The following is a 27155-nucleotide window of genomic DNA, read 5'->3' on the forward strand; positions in this document are numbered from 1 at the left end:
CTGCGTATCTACTGTACAGTACTTTTTTAAATGAGATGCAGAGATTTGTTTAACCTTGAACAGCACTCCTTCAGCAAGCTGAAACAGTCTCTTGACCAAGAGTTTGACAACTCAGAGGGTACCTCAACTGACACCTTTGAGCTTAAACTCTGATAAAGGGATTTGTCATGCTCCACGTACAGATGTGTCAGATTCCTAGTGAGTGAGTCATATGGGAATTCCTTGGGACAAATATGATACACAGCCATCATATGAGGGACAGAGTGAGACAGAATTCAAGGATCATGTGGAACCTCCACCACCCCAGTCAGTCCTGTGCTCCTTGTTGCTTTTGCTTAACTTCTAACAAAAAGGAGTGGGCAGCGAGATCAGACCAAGTGGAACTTTGTTTTTCAAAAACATAAATGTCTTGTCTGAACTGTAGCAGGCGTATGCGTAGCTTTAGTCTGAAATGGAAGATTTGAGAAATGTGCTGTGTGGGCTTAAGATGTTAGCCCACACCTATAGTAATGTATCACTGATTGTGTATGAGTCACAGCTAGGGCGAAGTCTGTTGAAAGACCACAAGGTTCACAGGTGCTGAATTACCAAAGTACAGTCTTAAGTCATACTGTAACATTTTCATAAGAACTGTAGCACTTTATTTGCCAGTTGTTACCTGATCAATTTTATGCACTTCTTGTTTGTTATGTGAACTTATCTTTCTGCCTTTGTTGTGTTTTAATGACCTTTTTTATGATACATACCTTCATTATACTGTACTGTTATAACTTTTCACAGCAAATAAATTTTGTTTTTTTTTTATTTGTTGCACTTTTATACAGAACAATTGCATTACTAGTGGTCCACCTAAGCAGTGGCATATTTCATTTGTAAAAAACAAACAAAACAAACAACAGCAACAAAAAAAGAGTGTTTTAAACTTAGGAATAATATGCTCATAAAAAAAAAATCAAACAAAAACGGAGATCAATGAGTAGTTTTATGTGCTTAAAAATCAAGTCAGTTTTTGGAGGAAATATTCTGTATGACAAATAATGCTAAAGTGGAAACAGACAACTTTTCAACTCTCCCTGTAGTGTTTCCAGGTGGTATTACCAATTTCTACTGCATAGTAATAACATAATTTAAGTAACGTTTGCGTATTGCTTCGTACAAACTAAAGCAGCGGTCTGTACCAGGAAGAAAAAGCATTTATTAATTGGTCATTAATTGAGTCAATAATTGAGACATTTTCCTTGGCAAAATCAGACCACTGGCAGACAAATTTTGCATAGTGAAAGCAAGGATTACAGGGAACCTTCTACACACAGTTAGTGTCATTATTCTATAGCAATCACATTTACTTCATATTGAGAAGTTATAGCAAAGAAATTGTCTATTTCCACTTTAACTATCATTCATAATTGTGTCTGGAATGATAAAAACCCACCTGGCAAAATATAGGAAAACATGAGCTGGATATGTACCAAATGATCTAAAATTAAAGGTCCACTTACGAGCTTGACGGTGCTTTCAACAGCATCTCACACTCTTCACTCAGTGAATGGATTCATCATGTGTGGAAATTCAGTCACATGATAACATGGTTATACATAGGGGGGGTCCTAAGCCCTGTCTCAGTTCAAGGACGGTCTTTGGTGTCTGATGTGAATGACTGATGCAGTTGAAACCTCCAAAAAGCAGGTAAGTGGATCTTGGAGCTTAGATTTATTTGTTAGATAGACTGTCCCCACAGGATATATTTACATCTGAACATTACAAAACTATTATGGTGGTGGTAATTTGATATCAACAAATTGGATTTCCATTTCAATAAAGGTCAACTGATTGTCATTGTACTATTGTAAACCTGGCTGGTGTCCTGCCAAAGAGATTTGAAAAAAAGTTGGCACACACTCCTAAAGTGGATGTCTTAAAGTTGTTTGTCCGTAAGCCACGTCACTCAGGGTTAAGGATTATCACAGTCACTTCCTGTTTAGTCATTTGATAATTTGGATACCAATGGTATGCTGCATAACTAAATAAAAACAAATAATAGTTACAAATATAATAAAAAAGGTATACTGTTTAAATTAAATACTCATCAACATAGAAGAATTCAAACAATACTTCAATAAACCTTGATTTTCCCTTTTAAAATGATAAAGGCATGATTCCAAAGTGTTGTCATTACTCAATTATTCAAGAAATATTTTAAAATGTCACTTTTCTTAATTCTTTCTTTGTTTCACTGGTCTAAAGTGCTAGTAGGGGTGGCCAGTAGAGAGAATATAATTATTGTAATTTTCTTAAAGTAATAAGTGAAGAGAACTCTGTAGCTGATATTAGTGTTATAAAATATATATACATGCACTCAAACAGCACAAAGTGTTGAAAAAATTATTGTTGCTTGCAATTTTCCTTCTTCTCTTTGGGTTTAGTGCGCCCTGATTTGTCCGTTTGTCGTTTTGTGGGTGGAATGAAAGTAGGTTCCTCAAGGAAGTCATGTAAGCCAGAATTCGGCATGGGAAGTGACTGACAGGTTGGACCTACATTGGAGGAGAAAGGATGTGAGTGTCCAGCTATTGTTTTGAAAGTTTAATTTTCAGTGTTTTTGTCCTGTTAGAAGTACCTGTTTGTCCCACTCGGAGGCTCTCTGTTCCTTGCCTCCTGGCTTGAAAGGTTGGGTCCAGCTCTTCCGCAATGTTTCTGATCTGCTGGGCTTGTCTGTAAACACAGCTGTTGTTAGTAAGCTAACAAAGAAGACAGATATAAAGTAACAATAAAGCTGTTCATCAATTTCCTGTGTATTCATGTAGAGACAATTACGGAATATTGGAGGTGGGGCTGGGCGGCTGGTTTTCTGGAGAACAGTCCTCGGTGGGGGATGGAAGTCCTGCCGAATCAAGCCTCTCTCGTGCCTGAGGGATCAGATATATTACCACTCATTTTGGTCATTCAAAACGATACTTACACAGATCATACTGCAAGAACTGCTGTGTCAAAGAGTGAAGTGGATCTTTCAAAGGACAAACATGATAATGACATGGACCGTCTTTAGATGAAATTACAACACATTTACCTGTCTGTCTCTTGCAGCTCGTCTGTCATGATGACTCATCATCGCTCTGTGTTCGCGCCAGGATGATGGCCCCTCTAGCTCACGAGATCGACGCTTTGACTTTATTTCCTGCTTCTGCATAAAATGCGCAATTTCCTAGAGCAAAAACATTACAGCAGATCATTTCCACAGGTAATTGGAATCCGATATCTGTATTATGTGGCTTTACGGACGCAATTCACTCATCAGATATCAGACAAATGTCACCAATGCACATTCCACAGACTGGTGTTGGACTTTTTTGGATTTAATTCATTTGACCGCTGCTCATATTAGAGTCAAACAGATGTATCAGTCAGCCGATATTACTAGTATTGGCATAAATGTTGTCTGTTATTTGCAGATATAAAAACTTGTATTTCAACAGAGCATAATTCAAAGTTTTAGTTTTATAGGCAACATTTTATATTATTTTTATATATTTGATCCCTTAATGTTTCAATTACCTCATGTAATTTTGGTCAATAAAGTTTATTGTTAAACGGAAAAATATGGAAAATATCAGAATCGGATCATAACTGATAAAAAGTGGATCCATGCATCTCAAATATTAACCAAGAGATCCGTGGGTACAGAATTCAAATCAGTTCATCATTGTACCTCATCCTGTGCCACTTGTGCTACTCTGAAGTCTCCCTCTGGGTAAGAGCTACACGGAGAGGGCTGGGAATTCTGTGAAACAAAACAAATATAATTCAGATAAAACAGAATGAAAAGAGAAACTGTTTTTCTGTCTCACCTTGACTCCTAAATCAGAGTGTCATGATAAACCCTTGGGTCTTTTACCCTCCTCCACAGCTTTTCCTCCTCCTCCTGCAGTTTGCGAGCCAACTCTGCGTCCTCCAGAACCTGCTGCAGTTCCCCCAGGTCTAGGCTTTCCTCGCCCGGCTCTGATTGCAGTGACGCTCCTAAGAATGAGGTGTGACAGTGTCAAATACAAATAAAATTAAGTGCCTCTGATTAGAATCCTGCACGGAAAGCGTACTCATGGGTATTGGTCGGGTAACCCATGAAAAAGTTGTGTAACGGGTAAAGATTATATGTATATAAATTCATGTGTATGGGCATGGTTAAAAATGAGAGCGGGTGGCAGGTGAAAACAATAATGTACACATTTAGTACAATAAAATTTTTACCCTGGAGATCTCATGAATTAAAATGACTGTGCAGTTCTTTTGACATTTAAATCCACTAAGTCTCATCATATGCCAGGATTTTATTGTGAAAGGCTATGATACAACCTAATTGCCAAAGTCTAATTGAAGGCCGAGTCAGACGTTTTCGAGAAATTTGGTGAGATCAGAGACTGTTAGTTTTGCTGCTTGTAAAAAAGTGCCAAAAAAAGGTGCTGAGTAAGGACACCAACAGCTGCAGGAGCACAACTGCTGCATCAATTACTAATACAGATGAGTGGCAAATGACAAGTGATGACTGTGTGTATCTGTTTAGTAACGGATCCAGGCAGGTCTGGATTTGACTTAGAGATCAATGTGGGTAACATGTTTGTCCTGGTACTCAGCTTTGTGGATGCAGGTTTGCAAAACTGAACCTGTCCAGGACTGATAGTGATAACAACAAGAACACAAGGAAGGTAAAAAAAACCAAACATAAAACATGAAAATCTCAGATCATTCAAGTGCACTGAAACAGAGACTGAAAGACAGACTGAGGACATTTGAATCACACCAGGAAATGAGAGGATGCAGCATTTAAATGTATGCTACTTGATTGTTTTTAAAGGGACTCCATAGCACTTATTCCCTCACTACATAAAGGCTAGGAGAATTATGACGGAGATGAAGATGAGAATGAAAGCACACACTGAAGATCATTTCAGGGAATTAAAGATATGAACAGGAAAGTGTCCCAATTCATTTGAAGACCCCAAGTCACCACAAAAAACCTAAATCTGTCCAGATTAGGTCATGATTGAGGGAAAATGAGAGGAACAGATGCACGCAGAGAGTTAAGGGGCACAGCTTTGGAAGATTTCCCTCTGCAGATCTGAGTTGGCTGCAGTTTTGGGTGTTACCTGCCATGTTCCTTGACCTATCCCTGGTTGAAGCCCGGCTGTTGCTGAGGCTTTGGCTACGCTGTGGGGCCCTTCGGCGGGGTTGCTCTCTTCTCCTCTCCACCTCCTGCTCCTCCTCTGAGCTTAACCTTTCTTCTATGGTCTTGTGCCAAAGCCTGCGTTCGCTCGTTGTCCTCTTGACCCTGCGGTCATTTGCATTCCTCTGTGTCTCGTCATCATTAGTGTGGTGGTGCTCTCTCCACCTTCTACTGCATCGCCTTTCACGGTTATCAATGTATGAGTCTCTACCACTAATCTCATAAACCTCTTCATCATGCTCCACAATATTATGGTGCCTGTCTCGGCCTTCTCTGTGATCTCTCCCACTGTTCTCTCGGTATGACAATCTCCTCCTCTCCCTGATATCTCCATGGAAACTGTGCCTGGTGGTGGCAGCTCTCTGGAAGGCTCTCTGATGTGGTTGGGAGTCGCTGCAGGAGACCTCACTCCCATGAAGCACCTGGCTGTGTCTGCTTCGGGGCATTATTTGTAGTGGCGCCCCATTGCTGCCAAACCTCACAGGCACACCCCTCTCTCTGAGGACCCTGCCCAGCATCTCCCAGACACTGCTGCTTTCACCCTGCTGCCTGTTCGAGCTCCTGGCGTCGTCCTGAAATCGGACATGTTTGTCAGGGTTGTCCCTAAAGCTCCAAGTTCTCACTAGGTTTCTGTTGCTGTGTCCACTACTGTCATGTAGCCTGACAGATTCACTGCGACTGCATCGCCTTTCTCTTCCCTCATCTAACCTAGAGTCTCTATTCTGATCTTTGCTCCTGTGCAAACCCTCATACTCCTCTCTATAGCTCCTTTCTTGATCCCAAATTCTAGGCCTCCTCTTCTCTTGGTCACCAATTTCATAATAGTCGTCATCCCAGTCTCCTCTCTCCTCCTCCCAAACTCTCAGCTCATCTGTGAAATTGCTGTGAGAGCACAGACTTGTGTACTTTCTCTCTTGCGGGTGATGTAAAGATGCCCGCTGTAGAGGAGATGCCGTGTTGAGTCTTTCATTCAGTCTTTGGGACAAAACAGAAAGCTGTTCAGAGAAAACTGTGTCCGAGTCCTCTGAATCCTCACTCAAAGGCTCTTGCAATTCACTCCTGATTTCCCTAAAGGAATCTCTGTGTCCTTGATTTGACCATGAAGTTGTGTTTCTCTGAGCTGCTACTCCCCTGGGGGAGTCAGCCTGAGGTTCATTTAAGTCTGAATGGTGAGAGGTAGAACATTGCCACCTGGTGGTAATAGGTGAGTACTGCTCCTCTGCCTCGTGAACGCTGCTGAGTGTGTGCTGGTGAGGGGATGGCAGTGAAGGGTCGCTGGCGCTGCCTTTAGTAATGCCAGACATGCAAACATAAAAGCATGGAGGATGAGTGAGGCTGTTAGAGTGTGCTATTAGTCAAGTGTAGTTAATGATGAGGTGTAACATTGCAGAAAAAATAGCTAAAATAGCTCAGTTGTGTCCAAAATATATTTAAGACACAAGTGAGGCATTCCAATATGTTTATACACAGGAATGCAGTTGTACAGTAGGGCTGAAAAATTAATAGAAATTTCATCAACACTGAAATATGGCCAACTGCAATTTTCAAATCACAGGAGGTACAATACTTGTTAAAGTCGAAATGTCAACATACCATCTGAAATTAAATACTGTTGTGCTGCAGAAATGTCCTAGCAACACATCATATTATACAGACTTGGAAAACATCTTTGTTTAGTACAAAACCAAAATTCATGCAAAAGTGTCGCGATAATCATTTAATTATGTTTTTCAATGAAAATGTGAATAATAATGTAAAAATTATCGTTCCATATAAAACTCCAGATCATATCCTGATTGCAAAGTCAGACCAAAAAAATGAAATTAGATTTTTTTTTTCAAAATCACTCAGCCCTAATGTATAGTCATGCATAAAATACATTAAAAAAAAAGATATTGTTAGATATTATACCCATGCAACTGCATACAACACATTGTGAAGATAAACTTTTAAAGCAATAGCTATGTTGGGTATGCTTTGTTCATGCTGTTATAAAACATGTGGAGAATGACTTAAATATCACAATAATAAGCAGTAGCAGTAGAGCAAGCATGGTTAGAGAGAAGCTAAACAAGTCCTGGATTTTCTCTGACTTTGACTATTACTCTCCAAATACAAACAAAACAAAATATACATTTTGTACAAAATGGCAAATTCTTAAAAAAATGACTTGGCAGTATTGTAGTATTGCTGACTATAGCATACAGCCAATACAACATGTAACAAAATGGCATAACTTAAGATGTACCTTCAGCATGATCCTCCTGTCCTCTGCTCCTCCTCCTGATCCTCTGCTGCTCCTCTTCCTGCATTCGTTTAGCTATTTCCTGTGGAGACACAGCAGTGCTGATTGCGTTATTCACAACAAAACCACAATGAGTAAGCTAAAAGGAATTTAGGCTAAATGAACATGACAGAGAAGAGAAGCTGTTATGACGAATAAACAAATAAACATAGATACACCAGTCCTTTTTAGGTTTTGAGAATATTCCACTAGATGTTGTTGTAACACCCCCTCAATCCTAACCTCAATTGCCGATAATAAGGTCATAATCTTTAATTTGGCAAAGCTTGCTAAGTTCCAATCTTGCAATTCATCAGTCATCACAGTAAAGCTAATAATGATGATAATGATCTAGATAAAACTATTATAAAATGTCAAAACAAGCTCCACTCACTGACTCACTCACTGGTGTACAATCATGATTTGGCATGATTGCAAGAATTTTCTCCTTGACACTGTCTATGCTGCGCTGTTTTCAGCCAGCAGATGGCAGCATAACACAGACTGTGTGAAAAGAAAGTAAGATGAGAAACTGCCCCTAGTGCGCCACAGAGATGGTTTTGCTTTTATGTTATCTTCTTTCCACGATGTACTAAAACCTGCCTTAGTTAACCTCCCTTTAACTTCAACACACATGTTACCTTAAACCTACTCATCTCCCATTTATTTGATCTATATAGCGTATTATTAGTGTTCAAATAACAACATAACTGTAACATAAACCAAGCTTTCAGGCCCTGTTTGAAGTTGACCAGGTTTACATCAAGAGGAGAATCTAATCCATCTACACCTGGCATGTCTACAGAGGAGGCTACAGAGCCATGTTGGGTGACTTAGTGCGCCGTGAGGTGGTCTGACATCTTAATAGTGGCTATTTAACACAAAGCCAGCTCTAGGTGGCCAAATCAACTTTTTCAGACCAGGCTGTGGCTGATTCAATAGAAAGTAGGAGACTGAATGAGAGACAAGCAAATCTTTTCATCTCCTTCAGCTTGAATTCTGGACCAGAAAGACACCAACAGAAGCAGGTCAACAGGACTGTTTCACTTGAACTAACACCTTGTCACTGGGGAATGCCTGTTCTTAGCAGAGCTGCTATACTTGTTTGCGCTCTGAAAGAGAACCCCCCCACAATGCCTGTTCTTGGAAAATCCAGAACTAGTGATGGTCCCTACAAACCAGCATATTCTACCAGTGAATTCTGTGAAATGTGAAAATATGCCTCTGTACGCTGCACTTTTAACATAAATCACAACTAAAAGCTAATGCAGCTACTTTTGCTTTGCAATCAGGGCGTGTGTGTCAGCCACTTTGCCAGCATCAGCAGACAATTAGCAGCTTGCCATGGCAGGTTAGGCATGGAGTGCCACAGGGATCTGGCATTTAAAACAGCTCAGCCTGGCACCTTCTGTTCCTTAATTAAAGACACAATCTACAGGGAGGCAAATATTTAATCAACACCTCTGATCAGCCAATCATTAAGGAGGGGAAGCTAACAGGAGTGTTAATGGTTCATTATTTGATCGAAACATCAACACTCATAATATAAATTATTATATCCACACAGGAATAGATACATTCTAATATAACATGCTGCATTACCTAGCATGACTTTTAATCCATTAGGTAAATAAGGCTTTTAACCATTTAACTCCAGGTGGAAACACCTCATGTTGCTTCCAACACAGTTCAAACCCAAGCAATTTAACAATGATGAATGAAGCCCACAGCCTCTCTGACCTCACATCCTCCAAACAAGGAGCTTTTATAAGCCTGTCCAAGGCAGCCTCCTCTAAAAAGGAAACTGCAGGGTAAAGGAAAATATTATGCTGGAGCAGCCTCGTGACGCAGACCGCTCCGCTGGACCAGCTGGGGAGATTCGTGGCAGACTTTCTTCCCCCACAATGCTCTTCTTCTTATACAGCTCAACTCTGCATTTCTATTGGTGGGAAGTCAGATTATTGTTTTTGTAAAGAAAAGCATGTTCACAAATGCATGTGTTCTATAAAAATGCAAAGACATGAAGACAAAGCTTTTGAGGGGTTGGGCTTCTTTGTGTGAACACTGGAACAACAAGCGAGAGTTGATTGATGGGAACCATATGGTTGCCCTGTAGTGTTTGGGTTGCAATATGAAGTGTTTTTGTATTTACTAAATTTTGAAAAAATCTGATGCTGTACCACAAATTAAGAGTAGGGGAAATGGACAAAATAAATGTCACAACAGCTACAACAGCATTATGTGTTATTTTTGTAAACAAAATACAAACAAAAGATGGCAAAAAAAAAAACAACTCATGTTGTCTACAGTTAATACAAGACTTTTCAAGTCATGTCAAGATTTTTTAGTTTTGACCAAATATGGTGGCCTAATATGGCCAACCACAGACTTGTGCTGTTAGTGTGGCTAAACCATGTCAAGTATTTTAGATGTCACATTGTGACAGATTTTATTCAAATGTTAGTTGTTCATTTAGACATGGCAAGATCGAACAACAATACTGAGATTGAAATATGGAGAAAAAAATGTCTAGAATTATTTCTCAGCTATCACTATAAACGTAAAGAATTGTAAATCAAACGTGCACTTTCATTAGAATGAAAAAACATTTAAAGCAGAATTCTAGTGTTTAGACTTATCTGTTTGGAAACCAAGTAACAGTGTTAAACCATTGAATGGAAAGGATAATCACACAAAGGCTGAGTCACTTTCTTGATTAAACATTATACTTAGATAATGTTTTTACTTATCCTGGCTCTTCCTAAAACTACACCGTTAAGGTTTTAGTCATGTGAAGTGTGCACATCCAGTGAGACTTGACATGAGAGGGTTCTGTATAAAGAGGTTGATGGTCCATGGCTGGAATCAACCACCGGAGAAACTGCTTCAGCCATCATCCAGATGGGTAGCTGTCTGACAGCTTGTGTCTCTGTTTAACAGCTGACTTTGTTCATCCAGCCCTCTTACGGCACAGTGGATACACCAGAGGCCCAGAGCAGCACTTTGCTGTAACCGCCATTCATTATGAACTCAGTTAGTCCTGGGAGAGGGCAAAGTGAACCATACGATACTCCCTGACCTGCTGGTAACAGGCAGATAATTAAATGATATACAAGTATGTCCCAAGTGCCATATAACTCTGTGAATCCCTGTGCTGAATGTGCTGACCATGAAGGAATACTGGTGTTATTTTAAGTTTGTGACAACTGCCATGGTTGCCCCTCCAGATTATGCCCAGTTTTGTCTGCACACACTGCTGTAGTTGTTAAGTCTGAGATCATTAAAGGAAAAATTCTGCACTTTTCAGGTGGATGTCCAGTCAGTGTTGGACGGTAAATGTAGTCAACTGAGGCAGAAAATTCCTCAGTGTGTGATTTACTGACAAAGAAAACTGCATTCTAATGCTGCAAAGTCTGTTGTTCTTCCTGCATCCAGTGATGTCACAGTGATACCGTTAGTGTTTAGGAAGAACTACAGACTGTTTTAGCTTGGATTTCTAGTCTTTGCCTTTGGGCAGCCAGGGGGCTTGCTAGATGAGTATTTCTGCCACCTAGTGCTAAGTTTTGGCAAACAAAATAACAGCTGCGGGATAGGATGGTGATACATGGCAATGTGAGTGTGTATATAAGAAGCTTGCACGCAATGCCTTCTGGTAGATGTAGACACTACTGGAACGACTCTGTGCTATATAGACCAAGAAAACTGAATTCTCCTGCTTGCAAACAGAGGGATTTATTGCTTTCATTGACGACATTTACCATCAACAATGACCGGATAGTCACAAAAAAGGTGCCAATATTTCCCTTTAATCTACCTTCAAGAGCAGCTAATTTCTCTTTTTGCACCAGCAGGAACTTCCTACAGGTTTCAGCATTTACTGAGCAGGGACAGACAATAATATTCTTTAAGCAGTGGCCACACAAATGTAAACTTATGTAAAAACAATACAGAAAAGGCAGTTTAATGCAACTTAACACAACCTTCTTTAACAATGACACTTGTGTTGTCCATTTTTTTCCCATGCATTGTAATGCTGTGTTTCCTGAAGGCATTGTTTCTGATGAAAAATGAACTAGACTGCATGGCTAATTGAAGAACCTGGCAGCACACACTGCATCCTTAGATGTGTCAGATTCTAGCCACCCCTGCTGCTTTCATTCACTCCTAAATTTTCATTGCTCGTTTGTTTTTTCACGGTCAGCTTTTTGTGTTCCTGGTTCTTTTGTAAGGATCCTGTTAGCAGTGTGAGCAGGCCTAGTATACCTACATTTCATTATTGAATAACACTGTTTACGGTCTCCAACTGTATTTTTAACATTTTGATAAAACTTACAAAGGAATTAATTGTAACCAACATGTCAGTGAGGGAACCAACAACTGCATTTTGCCGGCAACTTTCAGGCCAACAGGGGATGAGGGTTTCATACTCAAAAGCTCAATTTGAGGTGGTTTGTCACTTTAAGTCTTACTTTGGTTTTGTCCAAGGTTCTGTTGTATCACTGCATTGTGCCAAGTTGAACTTGTCCATACAGTACAATGTCTTGCTCTGCTCTGGTTGCTGCCAGCAACTTGACACCCACAGGAAAGGATTTGTTCCTCCTTTGGGAGCAAATCCTTCAAAATATTTTGCTTAACAAACTTTGCTGTCACATTTGTGTCTACTTATTAGCTGGGACAACATTTAGTTTCAAGCTAAGCATCACACCCTAGATGTTTTAATTTAAAAATGCCAAAATGAGTGACTGGTACAGGATCACTAATTTTCTACCTTGTTTCCATATATCAGTCATCCAAGGGGTATGTCTCTATGTCCTACAATATTCTCTATATTCCTGCAGCCACTTGTGGCTTCAAAATAAAGATTTGCTTTCCATCAATGATATCATATGATGGACTGAACTGAGGCCAGCTGCTTCGTGTCAGTTTCATCCCACTGCTTTATGACACACAAGTCCAAAGACTTTCACTGCATTTGGCTAGCACTATTATGGTGAATGTTAACTGTTTCACCTGCCACTTCTCTGTAAAAAAGTAGCTACTGTTTGATTGTTGTGGCACAGAGCACTGAGTAAAACTGAGGAATAAATCATTTTATATCAAATAACAACATCTGCCACATCATTAAGGCTTCATTTCTGTCTGAAATGATTAGTAAGCTTACTATCATCACGCCATGTATGAGCTCTATTCAGCTAAAGAGCTACAGTAAATAATAGTAGTCTGCGTGCAGCAGCCCACTGACTGAGAAATAATGGTTACATGCAGACACTGATGGGTGCAGGTTGCCAAATCGAAAAGATTTATCATATTGGAGGTGGGTGGTAAGTAGTAGGCTGTGAACACTAACTCCTGTCAATGCTGTTGATGTGAAAGTAAAGTTATAGACCCCATGACAGGCTGAATGTCCACATAATTGAAAGTGTAATCTTTTTAAAATACAGCAGGTTCTTTAATACATTAATTGGAGGAATGCAAACTAGATTCAGACACATCTAAATGGGTTTAAATCGGTTTGTGCTCACCTCATCGTCCTGCTCTCTCCTCAGGGCTTCTTCAGCACGACGCTGGATCTCCTCCTGAATAATACGGGCATACTCAAAGTCTTCCTCCTCTCTATAGAACAGTCAGGAAAGAAAAAAGCACTTGTTACACCTTTGACTTTCTGCTACATCTACCAACACATACAACAATACAAATACGAATATTAATCTACATACAATATGGTTAGTGTACATGCAGGACATGAGGACATGCAGTGATGTCTGAATGGTGCAGCAGTGTGAGAGTAAGTGTTACAGTGTTTTGGGGGTGGGGGGCAGGGTTCACCTACAGTTGTCTGGAGGCCTGTCTGAGGAGAGCACTCTGTTGAGTCCGCTGTTCCTCTTCCTCATCCTGCAGCCTTTTGGCTACACGGATGTCATTCTGCACCAGCTGGTTCTTCTGGATGTTGGTGGTATAGTATTGCTCGACTATAAGGGCAAAGCAGAGAAAAAGGCAGAGGGTAAGACATTAGGCCATTTAGGGAGACTGTAGAGGCAGTGGTACTGACAAATGGTTAGATTAAAATTACTTTGTTTTGCGATTTACACAGCTAGTTATTATTACATGTAGATGTTTTCATGAATTCACATAAATAAAAAAACCCATCAGATTAAAATGTCTAATTTTATCACCTAATTACGTTTGAATACCACCATGCCGATCACATCATCAGGATGTTTTGCCATGGTTAGCTAGCCAAAGGATTCAGTGGCAAAAAGTGTATTGTTTTTTGAACTGAAAAAGTGACATGGGAGACAATGCTGCAGTAAAAGCTCCAAACCATGTGGTGAGAAAATATGACACTGAATAAATTAAATTTGGGTTCATAATGTCAGGCATTGATGCTGAGCCTGAAGCACAGTGTTCTGAATGTAGTGAAATCTTGTCACATAACAGTTTATTTTTGTCTCCTGCTTTTCTCACATTATGTGTTTTTTGTCAATCATTTGGGAAAGTGGTAACAATCACAAATGGGCCTTAATTTACAAAAGGTTGGAGAACCCCTGATCATCATCATTAATAATTACTAAATTACTTCTAGTCTTAATTTGCTGATTTTTGAGTATTCTGTTGTTTATTTGAAACATGATTTGAGGCATGCCATACCCTCAGTGTAATTTTGAGGAATTTGAAAAACAGACACCAAATTACATGTCACTTTGTTTACAACTAAAGTTACAAAGACATACCACGACAACTGTTACAGACAAAAGCTAACCGAAAAGAGGTTTTTAAGCTTTCTCAGTCTGTCTTGTTAAACCATAAGAAGAAAACAGCATTTTACTTAAGAATGTGTTATTGTAAATATATCATTTGTATTAATAGCTGCTAAGTATAAACCTGAGACAGACTGAAAAGAAGCCCAGATAACAGAAATGACCACACATATTTGTTATGTGCAGCTGTGCTGTTGTTACATGGTAGCTTGACGTTGTACTTACTCTCCTGTTCCTGCAGGTTGTGTGCCAACACTCCATCCTCCAGCACAGCAAAACACTGGCACACTGAAACAACAGAGGACAGCGACACTTTGGTATCATACAAAAGGTAACACAGCGCTCAAAAATGAATGGAGGGGCATATAAGTGTTTGGCAAAGTGAGCAGTTCTCTCAGCTTGGTCATAACTAAAACAATAGAAAAATTACAACAATCTTGAATGGCTCTACATGACTCCATCCAGAACAGCAGTTTAATCTGAATAATTTTAAGAGCATCAGGCACCAATGGTCTCCATCTGCTGGTCATCATGAGCACTTGGAAATATCGCAATTAACATCAGTCAGTATCATTTTTCTTGTTGTTAAACTGTGTGAGCTGTATTGGTTATATTAAAATGTAACGTAATTCACTCAATGCATTGTTGTAGCTGTTGCAGCATGTAGATGATCTACATGCTGGTGTGCCCTATACAGAACACTTCTGACTATTCATTTATCATCCGGCCATTACAGGAACCATATATCGCGTTTGTGTCTGGCCCATGGCAGCCAGATCAATTTCTCATGTGGCTCCAAATGAAAAATAATTTCCTATGTCTGTTTTAAAGGATGCCTGGTCTATCCTGGCAGTGGCAGGACAGTGGGACTAGAGCATCTAATAGGGATGACTGGGTGCCAGAGCGCAGAAAGACGGCCTTTGGTAAATCTGATTTCATGGTCGATGTAGTGGAGAAGTAGAATTTGACGCCCACAAACAAACAGACTCAGGAATTTTTGCAGTGTTTACAACCAGCCTCAAGCTTTGGCTGAAGACAACACAAAAGCATCATTCACTATCAATGATTGCCCTGTATTTATTTTACTGAGTCACTTTATTATCTCTCACTGATGCAGTCTAATGTACTGAATTGTGCCGTTTTATGTAGAACATTTTATGTAGGCTAATTACTTTTAATTGTGCCTTGTCCCACAAAAACAATTAAAGGACACAATTGTCAAAAGTTGAACCTGTGGATGACTTGAAAAGAGATATTGTGGAGTTTTGGTTCAGTACTCTGTCTAAAGGAAAACAATAGGATACAAGTACTGTGTGTGATGACTGCTGTTTATTTGACAAAGGCAGAGGAGTGTCCCTCAAAACTTTATGAAAAAAAGCAACCATCCACCACTCTGGCATGAATTCCCCATTAAATATATAAAAGGCTCTCATAAAATCCTAACAAGGTACTAGTGCTCCAGAGAAACACGCAAGTGGCCACAATTATTACTGTCCTCCCAAAGTTACTGGGTTTAGCAGAGGCCGAGCGACGTCCATCTCATTCTAACAAAAGCAATAATGTGACTTGCTCTATTTGGGTGCATGTGTGTGCATGCACAATTTATATATACACTCAGCACAAAAGACATAATCTTTGTTGTTGGAAAGGATCTTAAAAGGCAGATACAAGATTCGTCTTTTACTAATTTGCTCACTATGACTACCAAATGAAGATGCAAAGTTTAGGAGCTACCACCTGCAACCACTTACACTGCGGAGCCTGTACAGATGGTACAAATGGATGTAGAGTGGAATCTGAAAGTCTGTCGTAAATCCAAAGGCTTTAGCTAAGAGCTCTCTGTACACCAACTCTGTCTGGTTCTCCATATCGAGTCACACTGCAGCAAACTGGGTCTTAACTATCCCATGATCCCATAGTCTGCCCACCTGCTGCTGGATACGGTTGTAAAACATATCGGTTTCATGTCATTAACGCTCTCTAGCCTCATTCTGTTTCGTCAGAAGACTGATAAAAACAGGGACTTAAATATAGACACAAGAGTTTAAGACATAATTATGCACGTATGCAAACAAAGCGACTTCACATTATTGGGATCAAACAAAGGAATAATTAGCAAGTGAGACAGGTAACTGCTCTGTTTTTACCTGGATATATTTTAAAATGACAATCATGAAATGGTGAATACCCAGAGCTTTGCATTAGTCTTGAATCTGTACCTTGATCTTGATAGCTTTAACAGTTGTGGACTGTTATTCTCATCCATAAACATGCCAAGTGTTTACAGTAGTCCTTAATGAGCCACGGTAGGCTCTATGCACTGCAGCCCATGTGTGTTTAAAGTCTGTCAAACAAACTCAAAAGTTACTCAAGAGAAAATAAACACAGACAGACAGCAGCACCATGGCCCAGCTGTTTTCTCCACTTCCTCCATCACAGCGGACACACACAGCTCAATGTGACCCAACAAACCACTTTGCCATCTCACAAATATTCAACAGGGAACCTAGAATGGCTCTTTTCTCACCACGGAGCTTTCAAATGCCAGGAGAAGAACAGAAGACAGTGTTTAAAAGGAGATTTAGCTCACTGTAGAGGGAAAAGCCTCCAGCCTGAGCCAGAGGCAGGGCCAATTAAAAACACCTGTCCTACTACTAATCCTCCCACTGAGCCAGCGGGGCCACGCCTGAGGAGACGACAGATACATTTACATCCATGTTCTTAATGCCTGGGATACTCAAGTATTCAGTTTATGAGCTAAGTGGCCAAACACAAATGCCATATGTTGTTTATAATAACCTGTTTAAGCTCTTAACACAGCTACAGAAAGCCCAGGCACATTTTATACTGCAGAACAACGTACAACTATTTCAAATGCCTAAAACACAGGCCAGAGTCAGACAGGATACACCTATATCATCAGGAACACTGTTCAAGGAAACACATGGTAATGTAGTTGTCACAAGGGTTGCAGCAGTATACTGTTGCATGTATACCAAGATATGAAAATCACATTTATCATGTACAAAGTATATTTGCTTATCTACAGTACTGAATTCTATCATTTTAGTCTAACAGTGACCAAATTATATAGATCAAAACCTTAACATAATCATTCCTAAGGAAATAATTAACTTATCGCAATGAAGTGGTCCACTTACAGTGTTCATCTGGGTATTTTCTTAAATATGTGGATTTTTTTAAGTACAATAATTCTACTTTTTTTTTAAAATAACGTGTTCAAAAACTAAAATGAAATCACTTCAAAAGTTTTATACGGCAAACAAAGCCATGATCCATGCTGCGCCTGGGAGACTTTTGCTAACTTAGGCCGATTCTGAACAGTATTTACTCTGATCAAACACAGTTTTAATTCAAATGTAAAACAGTAATACTAACCATCAGGAATTTTACCATGGATTATCATGAAACCAGAAACCATTTCATGATTTGTAACATCATAACTTTATTAAACAGCAGGTTGTTGCAAGTGCATAAAAACTGTGAATCCAACCAGCACTTTTGAGGTGCAAACATGATTCTGTATTTGATATACTGTGGTTGTAAACCTGGCTGTCACTATGAGCACTGTAGGAGAGATCTCAAAGCTAAAGACATTTGTTCTAGGCTTGTTTGCTTAAGGCTTCAACTGAGTTTTTTTCATTCCTTTGTCAGCAGATGTACAAATCTAAAAACAGAGAAATGTATCAACAGAAGACAAGCAAAAACCCTCGAAGTTTACTTACTAGCTGAAGATTGGCGGGATGGTGACACAGGTGACAAAAATTAATGGGAGGCCTCCAGATTCATTTTTAAGAGAGTGACAAGTCCAGTCTACAGCCTATAGTGAAGCTGTGACCATCTGTGGGTCTAACCGAAAACATAGAAAAAGCTTCTCTGTGTTCACCGTGTTGATAAGTTTGTGCCGTCAAAGACACCACGGTATGTTTTTTTCTCCACAGACACACATTCCTTGATCACTATCTTGTCACTCTTTTTATAATCATACTCTTCCAAATGTACAAAGTCCTCTTCTCTTTCATTATTACTGCACCTTGCCTGAACTACTAGAGCCTGCTCTAACAATGCAATGTTAATTTTCAACATTTATAGAATTCTCTCTGAGTTGATATAACAAGTAAAAATGAGGATGTCTCCTCTTTGTCCAGTTTTGTAAATAGGGAAGTGAGAAAAACAGGCTTCTGGAACACTATTGTGGTCAAATTTAGTCAAACTCTTCCCTACATACTACGTTGGAAAAAACATGCAGTCAGTAAGTCTGGGTATGTTTCACTCTACATGGGCTCAGCAGTCAAAGTTCATAGAAATCACCCAGACGCACTAAGCCATCAAAGGGGTCTGTTTACACCATAAATGACCACATAAGTCTACACTGAGAGTTAACCCATACCAAGACAGACATGCATTACCACTTACACCTGTCGTGGAGCTTAAGAGACTAGCCGCTAAATGGATCTCCAACCTGCCCTTATGTGTCCAGTCTGTCAGTTAGGAAGGATTAAGTCAAATGCTTGGTTTTAATCCTACAGGACAAATTGACAGCACAAAAACACAAGTTTACTGTTAAGTCCAACTCAGAGAAAGCAGAATGAAAGAAAGCAGGAAAAGATGGAGGAAAATGACAGTCCTGTCTGTGTGGGTGTGTCTGCATTGCGGGTTAACTTGTTTTTCCAAACTCCTTTAAACTACGGTCACATTACCCTTCGAGGGGAGGGACAAGGAGACTGTGTTATTATGACTGCTGAACAGGTTTTGAGAGACAGGCACATAATCAGTATGAGTCCAGGCTGAGTGTGTTTTCAAAATTGTACAGAGGCTCCGACTGTAAGCTTCTTAATAAGGGCACTGAAAGGACCCTGTTAGGCCGAGTCTGTTTTCTAAGAGGACAGTAAATCAAAGATCCAGCAGAAAAGAAATTGGCTGTGGCATTTATATCCAGTGAAGGGTAAGACTGTCTAAGAAAGAGTGCAAAGCAACAAGAACAAGCAGATAAGATTAAAAAAAATACTGTACAGTCCAGTGTGTTCCTAAACAGTGGGTGAAGACTGTCTCTACAGTGAGACTGCAAAAGAAGGGGATATTATATATATATATATATATATATATATATATATATATATATATAATTTTCAAAATGATTATGTCACCTCTTCATCACAAACAAAATTCTGTTTTTTGATTGTAGTTTACAGGAGGATGCCAAAACAATGTGTCATGTTTTTATGGAGGGATATACATCATCAGTGCTGACTGATGTTGAATTTTACAGCCTAAAGTTGAAGGCTGACACACACATTTAAAGTCATACACAGGGCACATGCATACAGGGCGTCTCCCTTTTGCTATTTAAACTGCGCATAATCTGGGCACCAAGTAAGGCACAAGAGATTGTATTTAATCTCTTAATTAATCATAGGTGTGTTTTGGGCATAACATGAAGGAAACCAATCATCGCATTGCTATTTTAATGACCGATTTAGCATGTTGGAGAAGCAAACAGAGATGCTGAAATGACCCACTCGTGGTGATTCAGATACCGTGATTACACCGTGGGTTACGCAGGCCTGGTGGGTGTCCTTTACGTTACTACAGTATGGTAAATTGTGAAAGAAAACACTCACATATCAATACAACACAATCACCAGGAAAGCTTGAGCTGCTTGACATCATTTAAAAGATGAAGTGTTCAGAGAGGCAGCTTTCAGTTTCTTCTCCAGGTGCACACTAATGTCACTGTTACAAATATTGGTAATATTTAAGCAACAAAACTGAAAGCTGTTATAAACTTTATGAGACAGAGGAAACTTTCCATAGGAACAATTTTTTAGACAGCTCTGATGGAGTCAGGATTTATACATGAACTTTGACTGTGTGTGAGAGCACAGAAAACACACAGAAAATAAATTAATATTAGATCTTGGTGATCCTGTTGAATTAAAAAAAAATCAATGAAGTTACAGCTGCTGTGCATAAATGACACACTGTCTCGCAGCAATTCTTTCTTCTTTCTCTAATTTTGAAGCCTGGATTTCTTATGAAAGTAATGCAATTGAAATTTCAAGCAGTTTCAAGCACTTTATTCAAATTCCAAACACTTTTCAAATCCTGAAAACACTACAGTAAAATTCAAGAGTTTTCAAGGATTTCCAGCTCATGAACAAACCCTGTATGACCTCAATGCTAAATCAATCAAAATAAAGTCTATTATTTCCAATTTTATTTCCTCATGTCTTGTCCCTTGCAAATATTCATTATCGGTGGTCAAAAATAGAAAAATGACACGTGCAACAATTTTTTCTCTTTTTTGCTGATGTAACTAAATCTCATAGGTGAATGCAAGCACAGCTGAAAAACTCCCACCAAGATTAGAGAACTGACAATCATCTGAAACAAAATTATGCAGATTGTCTCAGGCATCCAACACGAGGGAGCAGCCGATCAAACACCGACAGAGATATTTCTCTTTCATCTTCGCAGCCACTTGGATAGCAGCAGTAGCGGCAAGTGCCTGCCAAACAAAGAAACTGGCTAAAGGAGAAAATGACAAGGGTTCTATTTTCAGCCAAAATCCCCCACCGACCGCCCACACGCTGTCTCCCTCTCTCTTTCTCTCTCCTTCTCCCTCCTCTGTTCTGTCCTCCAGCTCGCTGCTTTTTGCACAAAATTTCAGCACAAAGTTTCTGTCCGTCCCACTGCTCTCTGTGTGGTGTTCTAAACTAGGCGAACTGGGCCAGCCAGCTCATGAACTGGACCAAGCTGTCATGGAGAACAAAGAGAGGTGAAGGGTAATGGGACTCTGGGTCAGTTGGTGAGAGTGAAATTAGGAGCAGGGGGGAGGTGGGGGAATTCTTCTGGGAGGTGCACATCAGGCTATATCAGGAGCAGCTAGAGGAGGGCCAAAACAGGAACTGATAAGGGGGGCAGTGAAAACAAAGAAAAGTTGACTTGGCAGAGACTATCGGATGGGGAGGAAAGTGAAGGAGAAGGCAGACACGGGGATCTACAGCTGTTAGGGAAATTGAACCATAAACACCCACAATGGGACGTAAAGTAAACAACCCAAGAGAGCGACAACGGCACAGTTTGACAAATCTGTCTGGTGAAAGTAGACGATGAGCGGAAAAAATTACACTGACCGGACATCTGATTTACATGCCGCTATTGTCCTGATGAGCAGTTTATCGCTGCTATTACCGGCTTTGTTTGTGCACTGGCCCCTGCTCGATAAAGCATGAAAATGCAAAGCTGCACAGCGTGCCCTTTGTCTATGGAAACAAGAGTGGAGTGCTGAATTATCTCCCTTGATAAAAGACATGCAGACCTATTTCTATCCCATTCATTAGTGTGGACATGCCAAAGACTGAGTCAACGGTCTACACCCAGCCCACCGCTTAGACATTCCTTACCTGTGAATGCTTTAATACTTGCGTGCAAGCAGATAAAACTAATTTTGTTCATTAGAGCTGAATTACTACAATAACAAATTCTGTAGCTGTGAATATGATTTTTTTTTGTGAAAAAAGCAAATTAAAAACAACAGCTGTATTTAGCTGCACCAAATAGTTTAAAGCTTGATTCATAGTGTTGACATGCCATTGCCTTTTACGTGCATGTCTTTTCATTCTGTTAAAGCTGATAATTCTGTACAGTTGCAGATAAAAATAAGGCTACACCAATATTATTAGTATTAGTATACCAGGCAAAACAATTAATTGAAATATTAACAAAATTACGATATCCAAATTGCAGAAGCTTAAATTTTTGATAATGGTACAATGTGTGACAAAACAGCACTATACTGAAGAATTGGAGTGCTGAGAGATGCCCTACATTCTTCTTCTCCAGATGTAAGAAAACTTTTTTGTTTGGTACAGACCCAACAAATGTCACATCACTATAATATATTTTTTTTTTTGTCAAACTGAAAATTGTGATGCAAAAATGGTTAGTCCTACTAACAATGAATTGCAATATTTCACAAAATAATGGCTTTTTTTTTTTTTTTAACCATATCATGCACCCCTAGTATTTTACTATTTGTATAATTAGATTCCAATGGTGGTTGTGAAGAATTGTTTCTGACTCATGTGATACATTTCCAATAACTCCAGAGCACTGTCAAGTCCAAAAGTCAAAATTTATAGAAAAAAAGATAGATGTAATTATTTCCAAAACTCACAACATGTTTTTATCTAACAATGTCTTTTGTTGCAGTCCATATTTGATGGTACTTAGCCTTTCAAATCAACATTTCCTCTGCGTCAAAACTGTTTGCTCTCCCATTTGCTGCACAAGAGGAAGTATTAATGGGGTGTCTAGCTGTAATCTAACAGCACTATGAGTTATATTCATTAAAGCAAGTTGATTTAATAATAAAAGACTAACTCATTTAATCTCAACAATCACTTTATTCAAACTAAGGAATTTGTTTGAGGATGTTTTAATTGTTTTTTTTAGGCTGATGATGTCATAAAATATGACAGCAGACATTCAAAGCTTTATTTGAAAACCTCAGTAGAAGCTTTCAATATGAAAAATTGGCATTTGGTACAGCTCTAGCTGTATTTTTTTTCACCATTACAATTTTGCATATGTTTTTTTCCTTGACAATTCTCCAGCTTGTTGTTTCTTAATATTCAAATGCCTACATGCTGGACAGTCAATTCATATTTACAGGCTATAGTCTAGAACATGCATCATAACTGCTCTGTTTAAATTCATAAATTAAATTGACTTTGAAATTGAATCAAAATTTATAATGTTGTCCCCATTAGTTCTGGAACTATATATTCTACGCAAGAAATTCCTTGTGTTGCACATCAGAATGTTTCAACTAAAAAAAAAAAGGCTTCACTTATGTCATGGTACAAGTTTTCATCTTGAGTGATAGCACTTTCTTTCCTCAGAAATCACAAAGAGGTATCTCATTCCTTCCTCTTATCTGCACCCAGCACACCAGATGATGGGATATGATGAGATCCACAGCTGCACAGCTGTATGACTGAACCTCTGTCTGCTGAATGTAGTCAAAACATGTACTAAGATACTTCTTATCTGAGATGCACACAGACTACTGATGCCACAGAAATCAAGCACAGCCACACAAGGTCAGAAAATACCATTTGGTGCCAAGGACAGTTATTCATAACGCAAGAAAAAAACAGACGACGGGAGTTTGTCGCATGTCTCATTCTCCCTCTCTTTCTCTCTCAAGTATGCAGCAGATGGGTAGACAAGTCTGTCCTTATTCGCTGTGCTGAAGTGCGCATGCATAATCCCTACTGGCTCCATGTCTGCAGTTCAGTAGCTGACCTTGACCTCTGACCTCCCTGTGGAGGGACTCAATAAAAACAACTTTTCTCCAGGACATTTTTTCCAGTGGTGGAGGAAATATTCCGATCCTTTACTTAAAAAAAAAGAAAAAGAAAAACTAGTACCACACAGTAAAAATTTTCTGTTACAAGTAAAAGTCCTGCACTGAATGTTAGCCTACCAAAGCAAAAGTAAATGAAATCAAGAAAATGCATTTAAGTATTAAAGCAAACAGTACTCAGCTAAATGCCCCCTGTGATGTTATACTATTGCATATTATATCATTACAATTATACATTATAGTCACAATTAAAGAGCTCAAAATTAGACCTCCAAATGTCTTTTGTCAGACCAACAATTCAAGCCTCAAATAATTCTGTTTACTGTCATTTAAGACGAAAAGAGCAGCAAATCTTCATATAATCTTCACTATGAAATGAAAATGATTAGTCCATTATCAAAACAGTTGCTTATTTATTTTGAACTGATAGTCATTGAGAGACCTAGACTAACTTTTAACAGACACACTATCAGTTTGTGCCCTTGTCTGTCTGAAAGGAGAAGACAGCTGCATCTACTGTCTGGAGGAAAGACAGTACGTCTGTTAAAAGATAGTCTAGGTCTCTCAATGGCTCCAAGGCCTTAGCATGTTGCCTAAAGATTGGAAAATTCCCAAACAAAGGGAAGGTTGAGACAAGTTTTTTTTAATCATCTACAAGCCCTCTACATTTAAAGGTCTAGCATGCAGGATTTAGTGGCAAATCCTACATACTGGACCTTTAAAAGTTCTATAATGTTTATGAGTAAAATCTTGATTAGTAAAATAACTAGAACTAAAGCTGCCAGATAAGCACAGTTAAGTGAAAAATACAATATTTTCTTCCGAATTGCAGTAGGGTAGAGGTAGAAAGCAGTATTGAATAGAAATACTCAAGTCAAGTACAACTGCCTTAAAACAGTACTTAAGTGCAGTACTCGAGTAAATGTACTTAACAACTTTCAACTACTGAAGCTGTCTATAGGTGCAGAAGTTTGGGTCAGTGTGAGAGCGTGTGGTTACCTTCTTGGACACGTGGAAGGTTGGTCTGGTCAATTCCCAGCTCTGCCATCACTGTCCCTGTTCTGTCACTGCCTCATGGTGATACAGAAGATCCTGACAACAGACAGAGAGTTATTATCTAATAAATGGAATGGGACCCAAAGGCATGGTACAAAACCCCAAGCTACAGAGAGAGATTTAGTGAACATTAGGGTCTTCGAGTTAAACAGATAACTGGTTTATCTCAATGATAATCATGAAAAAGTTTAATTACTTAATAAAATAACCCAATAAACTCAACACTGAATTAGCATTAGCTGCATCAAATGACAGCAGCCATGCTAACATGAGCAGTGTTGCTGTTAACATTAACTAGAGCCTGTAACTTAAAACAGTATGTGCACTGCCACAACAGTAGGCCACTTTGTTAGTCGAGCAAAGTAAAAAATTCACCAGACAAACAGTCCAAAGAGTCTATGTTTTATAACCTACCTGTTCGCAGCACGCTGCCCACACAGGCTCCAGTGTTGTGTGTGTACACACAGCCTATTCAACAAGTCCCAAACATGACAGCCAAGTGTCAACTGTGGAGTCGTCCGCTCCGCAACACTTTCCCTCTCCCTCCCGTCCTCTTTTGTTTTTGTTTTTTTCCTCTCTGTCTCTACAGTTTATCCGAAATGTCACGAACGTGCTTGACCGTTTACTAACGCCTCCACTTTTGGTGTGAAATTTTAAACCGAAACCGACGTTTTTTGTTGTCAATGAAACAAAGCCCCGTCGACTCGTGATGGGAAGCCAGGGTGGACAAACTTAGCCCACAGTCTGTCGCTTCGGCTGTTTCTTCACACACACGCACACATACACAGCTCCTGTTCGGCAGCAGTGGGGGCGGTTAACGGCTGCTGCCTTCACGTCCTCCAACATGCTCAGAATTTTGACGCTCTGCCAAAGTTTAATCACGAATCACGATGTTCGCCAATAAAATGAACAGTTTTATTCGACACGTGAAGAAGTAAATACATTTATACACAGGCTTGGACTGTATTACAGGTAGGCTAAGAGACTTAAAGCTGGTGAAAGATCGGCTAACTCAGGCCAAAAGAATAGCGAAGAGAGGCACACGGCAACATATTTTTGCGCTGCCAGACAACAACACAACAGCAGGCTTGCACCTTCAGTTAGTGACACTCATCCCACATATTAAAGCTGGAATATTACACAACATTATACACCCACTTTCGCGTGCGCTCACTGAATGCCAATATTTCTAACAGCAGTTGAAGGCAGCACTAACCAACCGAATTTTCCAATCACCCAACGATTGTAACTGAAATACACGAAATGCAAGTGTTGTAGTCTTTTCCAACTTAGGTCCGTGGAGCAACAGGGGTGGTTGAGTGGGTTGTAGGAGGACCTGGCAAAAGGAAGAATAGAGTATTTAAAAAATTTTTTTATCACTTTTTTTGGTTTAGTTGTAGCAAGGAAGACAGATATTGGCCAATTAGATCTATTTTAATTTATAGTGATACTGGTTTGATTATTAACTACGAAGACCTTCTCATCTTCAAACCAAAACTAAAAAAAAAAAAAAAAAAAAAAATACTCGGAGAAAACCGCTTAATAAAGTGACTATTTCTACAAGACAAAGTTTTAAAACACAATCTGATGATCGGGTAAAAAATTTCACTTGACTTGTGGTACAAGAAAAGGCTGACGATGACGTGATTTGTGAATAATAATAGCTATTACAAATATTTCTTGCATTTATTCAGATGGACAGAAAACCTTTTTGCTCCAATGTAAAATAAATAAATAAATAAATAAATAAATAAATAAATAATATCTAAAGAATAATTTCTGAGCAGGACATCGTGCTGCTTTTTAAAAGTGTCTAAATGTCAGTGATGTTTAGAATTAAAAGCAATTTTAGGGTTTGAAGGCTACAGGTTTTGTGACAGATTCAATTTGCACTCAGTCAGTCTGAGATTCTTTGAAGACTAACAAAATGAGGAGAAAAAAAGAAGACATTTTTTCCCTCAGAGCCATACTGACAAGTTTACACTGGAAACTAATTTGCTGAAAATGTGTCTAAGTGGTACATCACACTGTTACTGTGGTTTTCTAGACACTACATTGCCCTCTGCTGGCAGTACTTATGTCAGCATGAGGTCAAACATCGTCAACAAGTGAGGAAAAACCTGTCAGGTCACATAGCTAAAAATAACAATAAATGTTTGGTATTATGTTTATTTAAAGATCTCAATTAAAAGCACATGACTGTGCCTCTAGTCTTCTGGGTTTCTAAAAATATAGACATACAATAAGAAATTACAGACAACTTGAAATATAAAAAATAATCAGGCAAGCTGAGCAGATATATAAATAAGATATTATATTTATGGTTTTATTTGGCTAGATATTTTATTTGTTTGCTTTTTGACAGTTATTTTGTTAGTAATGGTAGATATGATATCTTTAACCCTTGGCAGGTTTAGACAATAAATATGATACTGTACCATCTGAACCATG

General features: G+C 39.1%; 1 protein-coding gene across 3 annotated transcripts; it reads right to left on the minus strand.

The window, feature by feature from the left end:
• Positions 1-786: 786 nt before the first annotated feature.
• On the minus strand, positions 787-25485 carry ccdc187 (coiled-coil domain containing 187). Of its 3 annotated transcripts, XM_084720543.1 has the most exons (13): positions 25119-25485; positions 24648-24740; positions 14480-14542; positions 13327-13465; positions 13019-13109; positions 7461-7539; positions 5136-6497; positions 3890-4011; positions 3704-3775; positions 3065-3199; positions 2812-2903; positions 2615-2709; positions 787-2531 (listed from the first exon to the last, which is right to left on the minus strand). In XM_084720543.1, the coding sequence occupies exons 2-13, from the start codon at positions 24694-24696 to the stop codon at positions 2383-2385; spliced, it is 2448 nt and encodes an 815-aa protein (XP_084576669.1). In that variant the 5' UTR covers positions 24697-24740; positions 25119-25485; the 3' UTR covers positions 787-2382. The 3 variants fall into 3 exon arrangements, with proteins under 3 accessions (XP_084576669.1, XP_084576671.1, XP_084576670.1); XM_084720545.1 differs by lacking the exon at positions 5136-6497 and having other exon boundaries at positions 25119-25484; XM_084720544.1 differs by lacking the exons at positions 24648-24740; positions 25119-25485 and adding an exon at positions 18001-18246.
• Between the last annotated feature and the right edge of the window lie 1670 nt (positions 25486-27155).

The sequence above is a fragment of the Lutjanus erythropterus genome, chromosome 6, assembly GCF_056507025.1.
Source record: "Lutjanus erythropterus isolate fLutEry1 chromosome 6, fLutEry1.hap2, whole genome shotgun sequence".
Taxonomy (NCBI): domain Eukaryota; kingdom Metazoa; phylum Chordata; class Actinopteri; order Lutjaniformes; family Lutjanidae; genus Lutjanus; species Lutjanus erythropterus.

Bases quoted from the DNA above. Each gene is read 5' to 3' on its own strand.
- ccdc187 (XM_084720543.1), bottom strand. From the start codon at position 24,696: ATGGCAGAGCTGGGAATTGACCAGACCAACCTTCCACGTGTCCAAGAA. The intron at 14,543-24,647 runs GTAACCACACGC...CTGTTGTTTCAG, and splicing joins CCTTCCACGTGTCCAAGAAG to TGTGCCAGTGTTTTGCTGTG. The intron at 3,200-3,703 runs GTACAATGATGA...TTTTTGCTCTAG, and splicing joins CACAAGTGGCACAGGATGAG to GAAATTGCGCATTTTATGCA.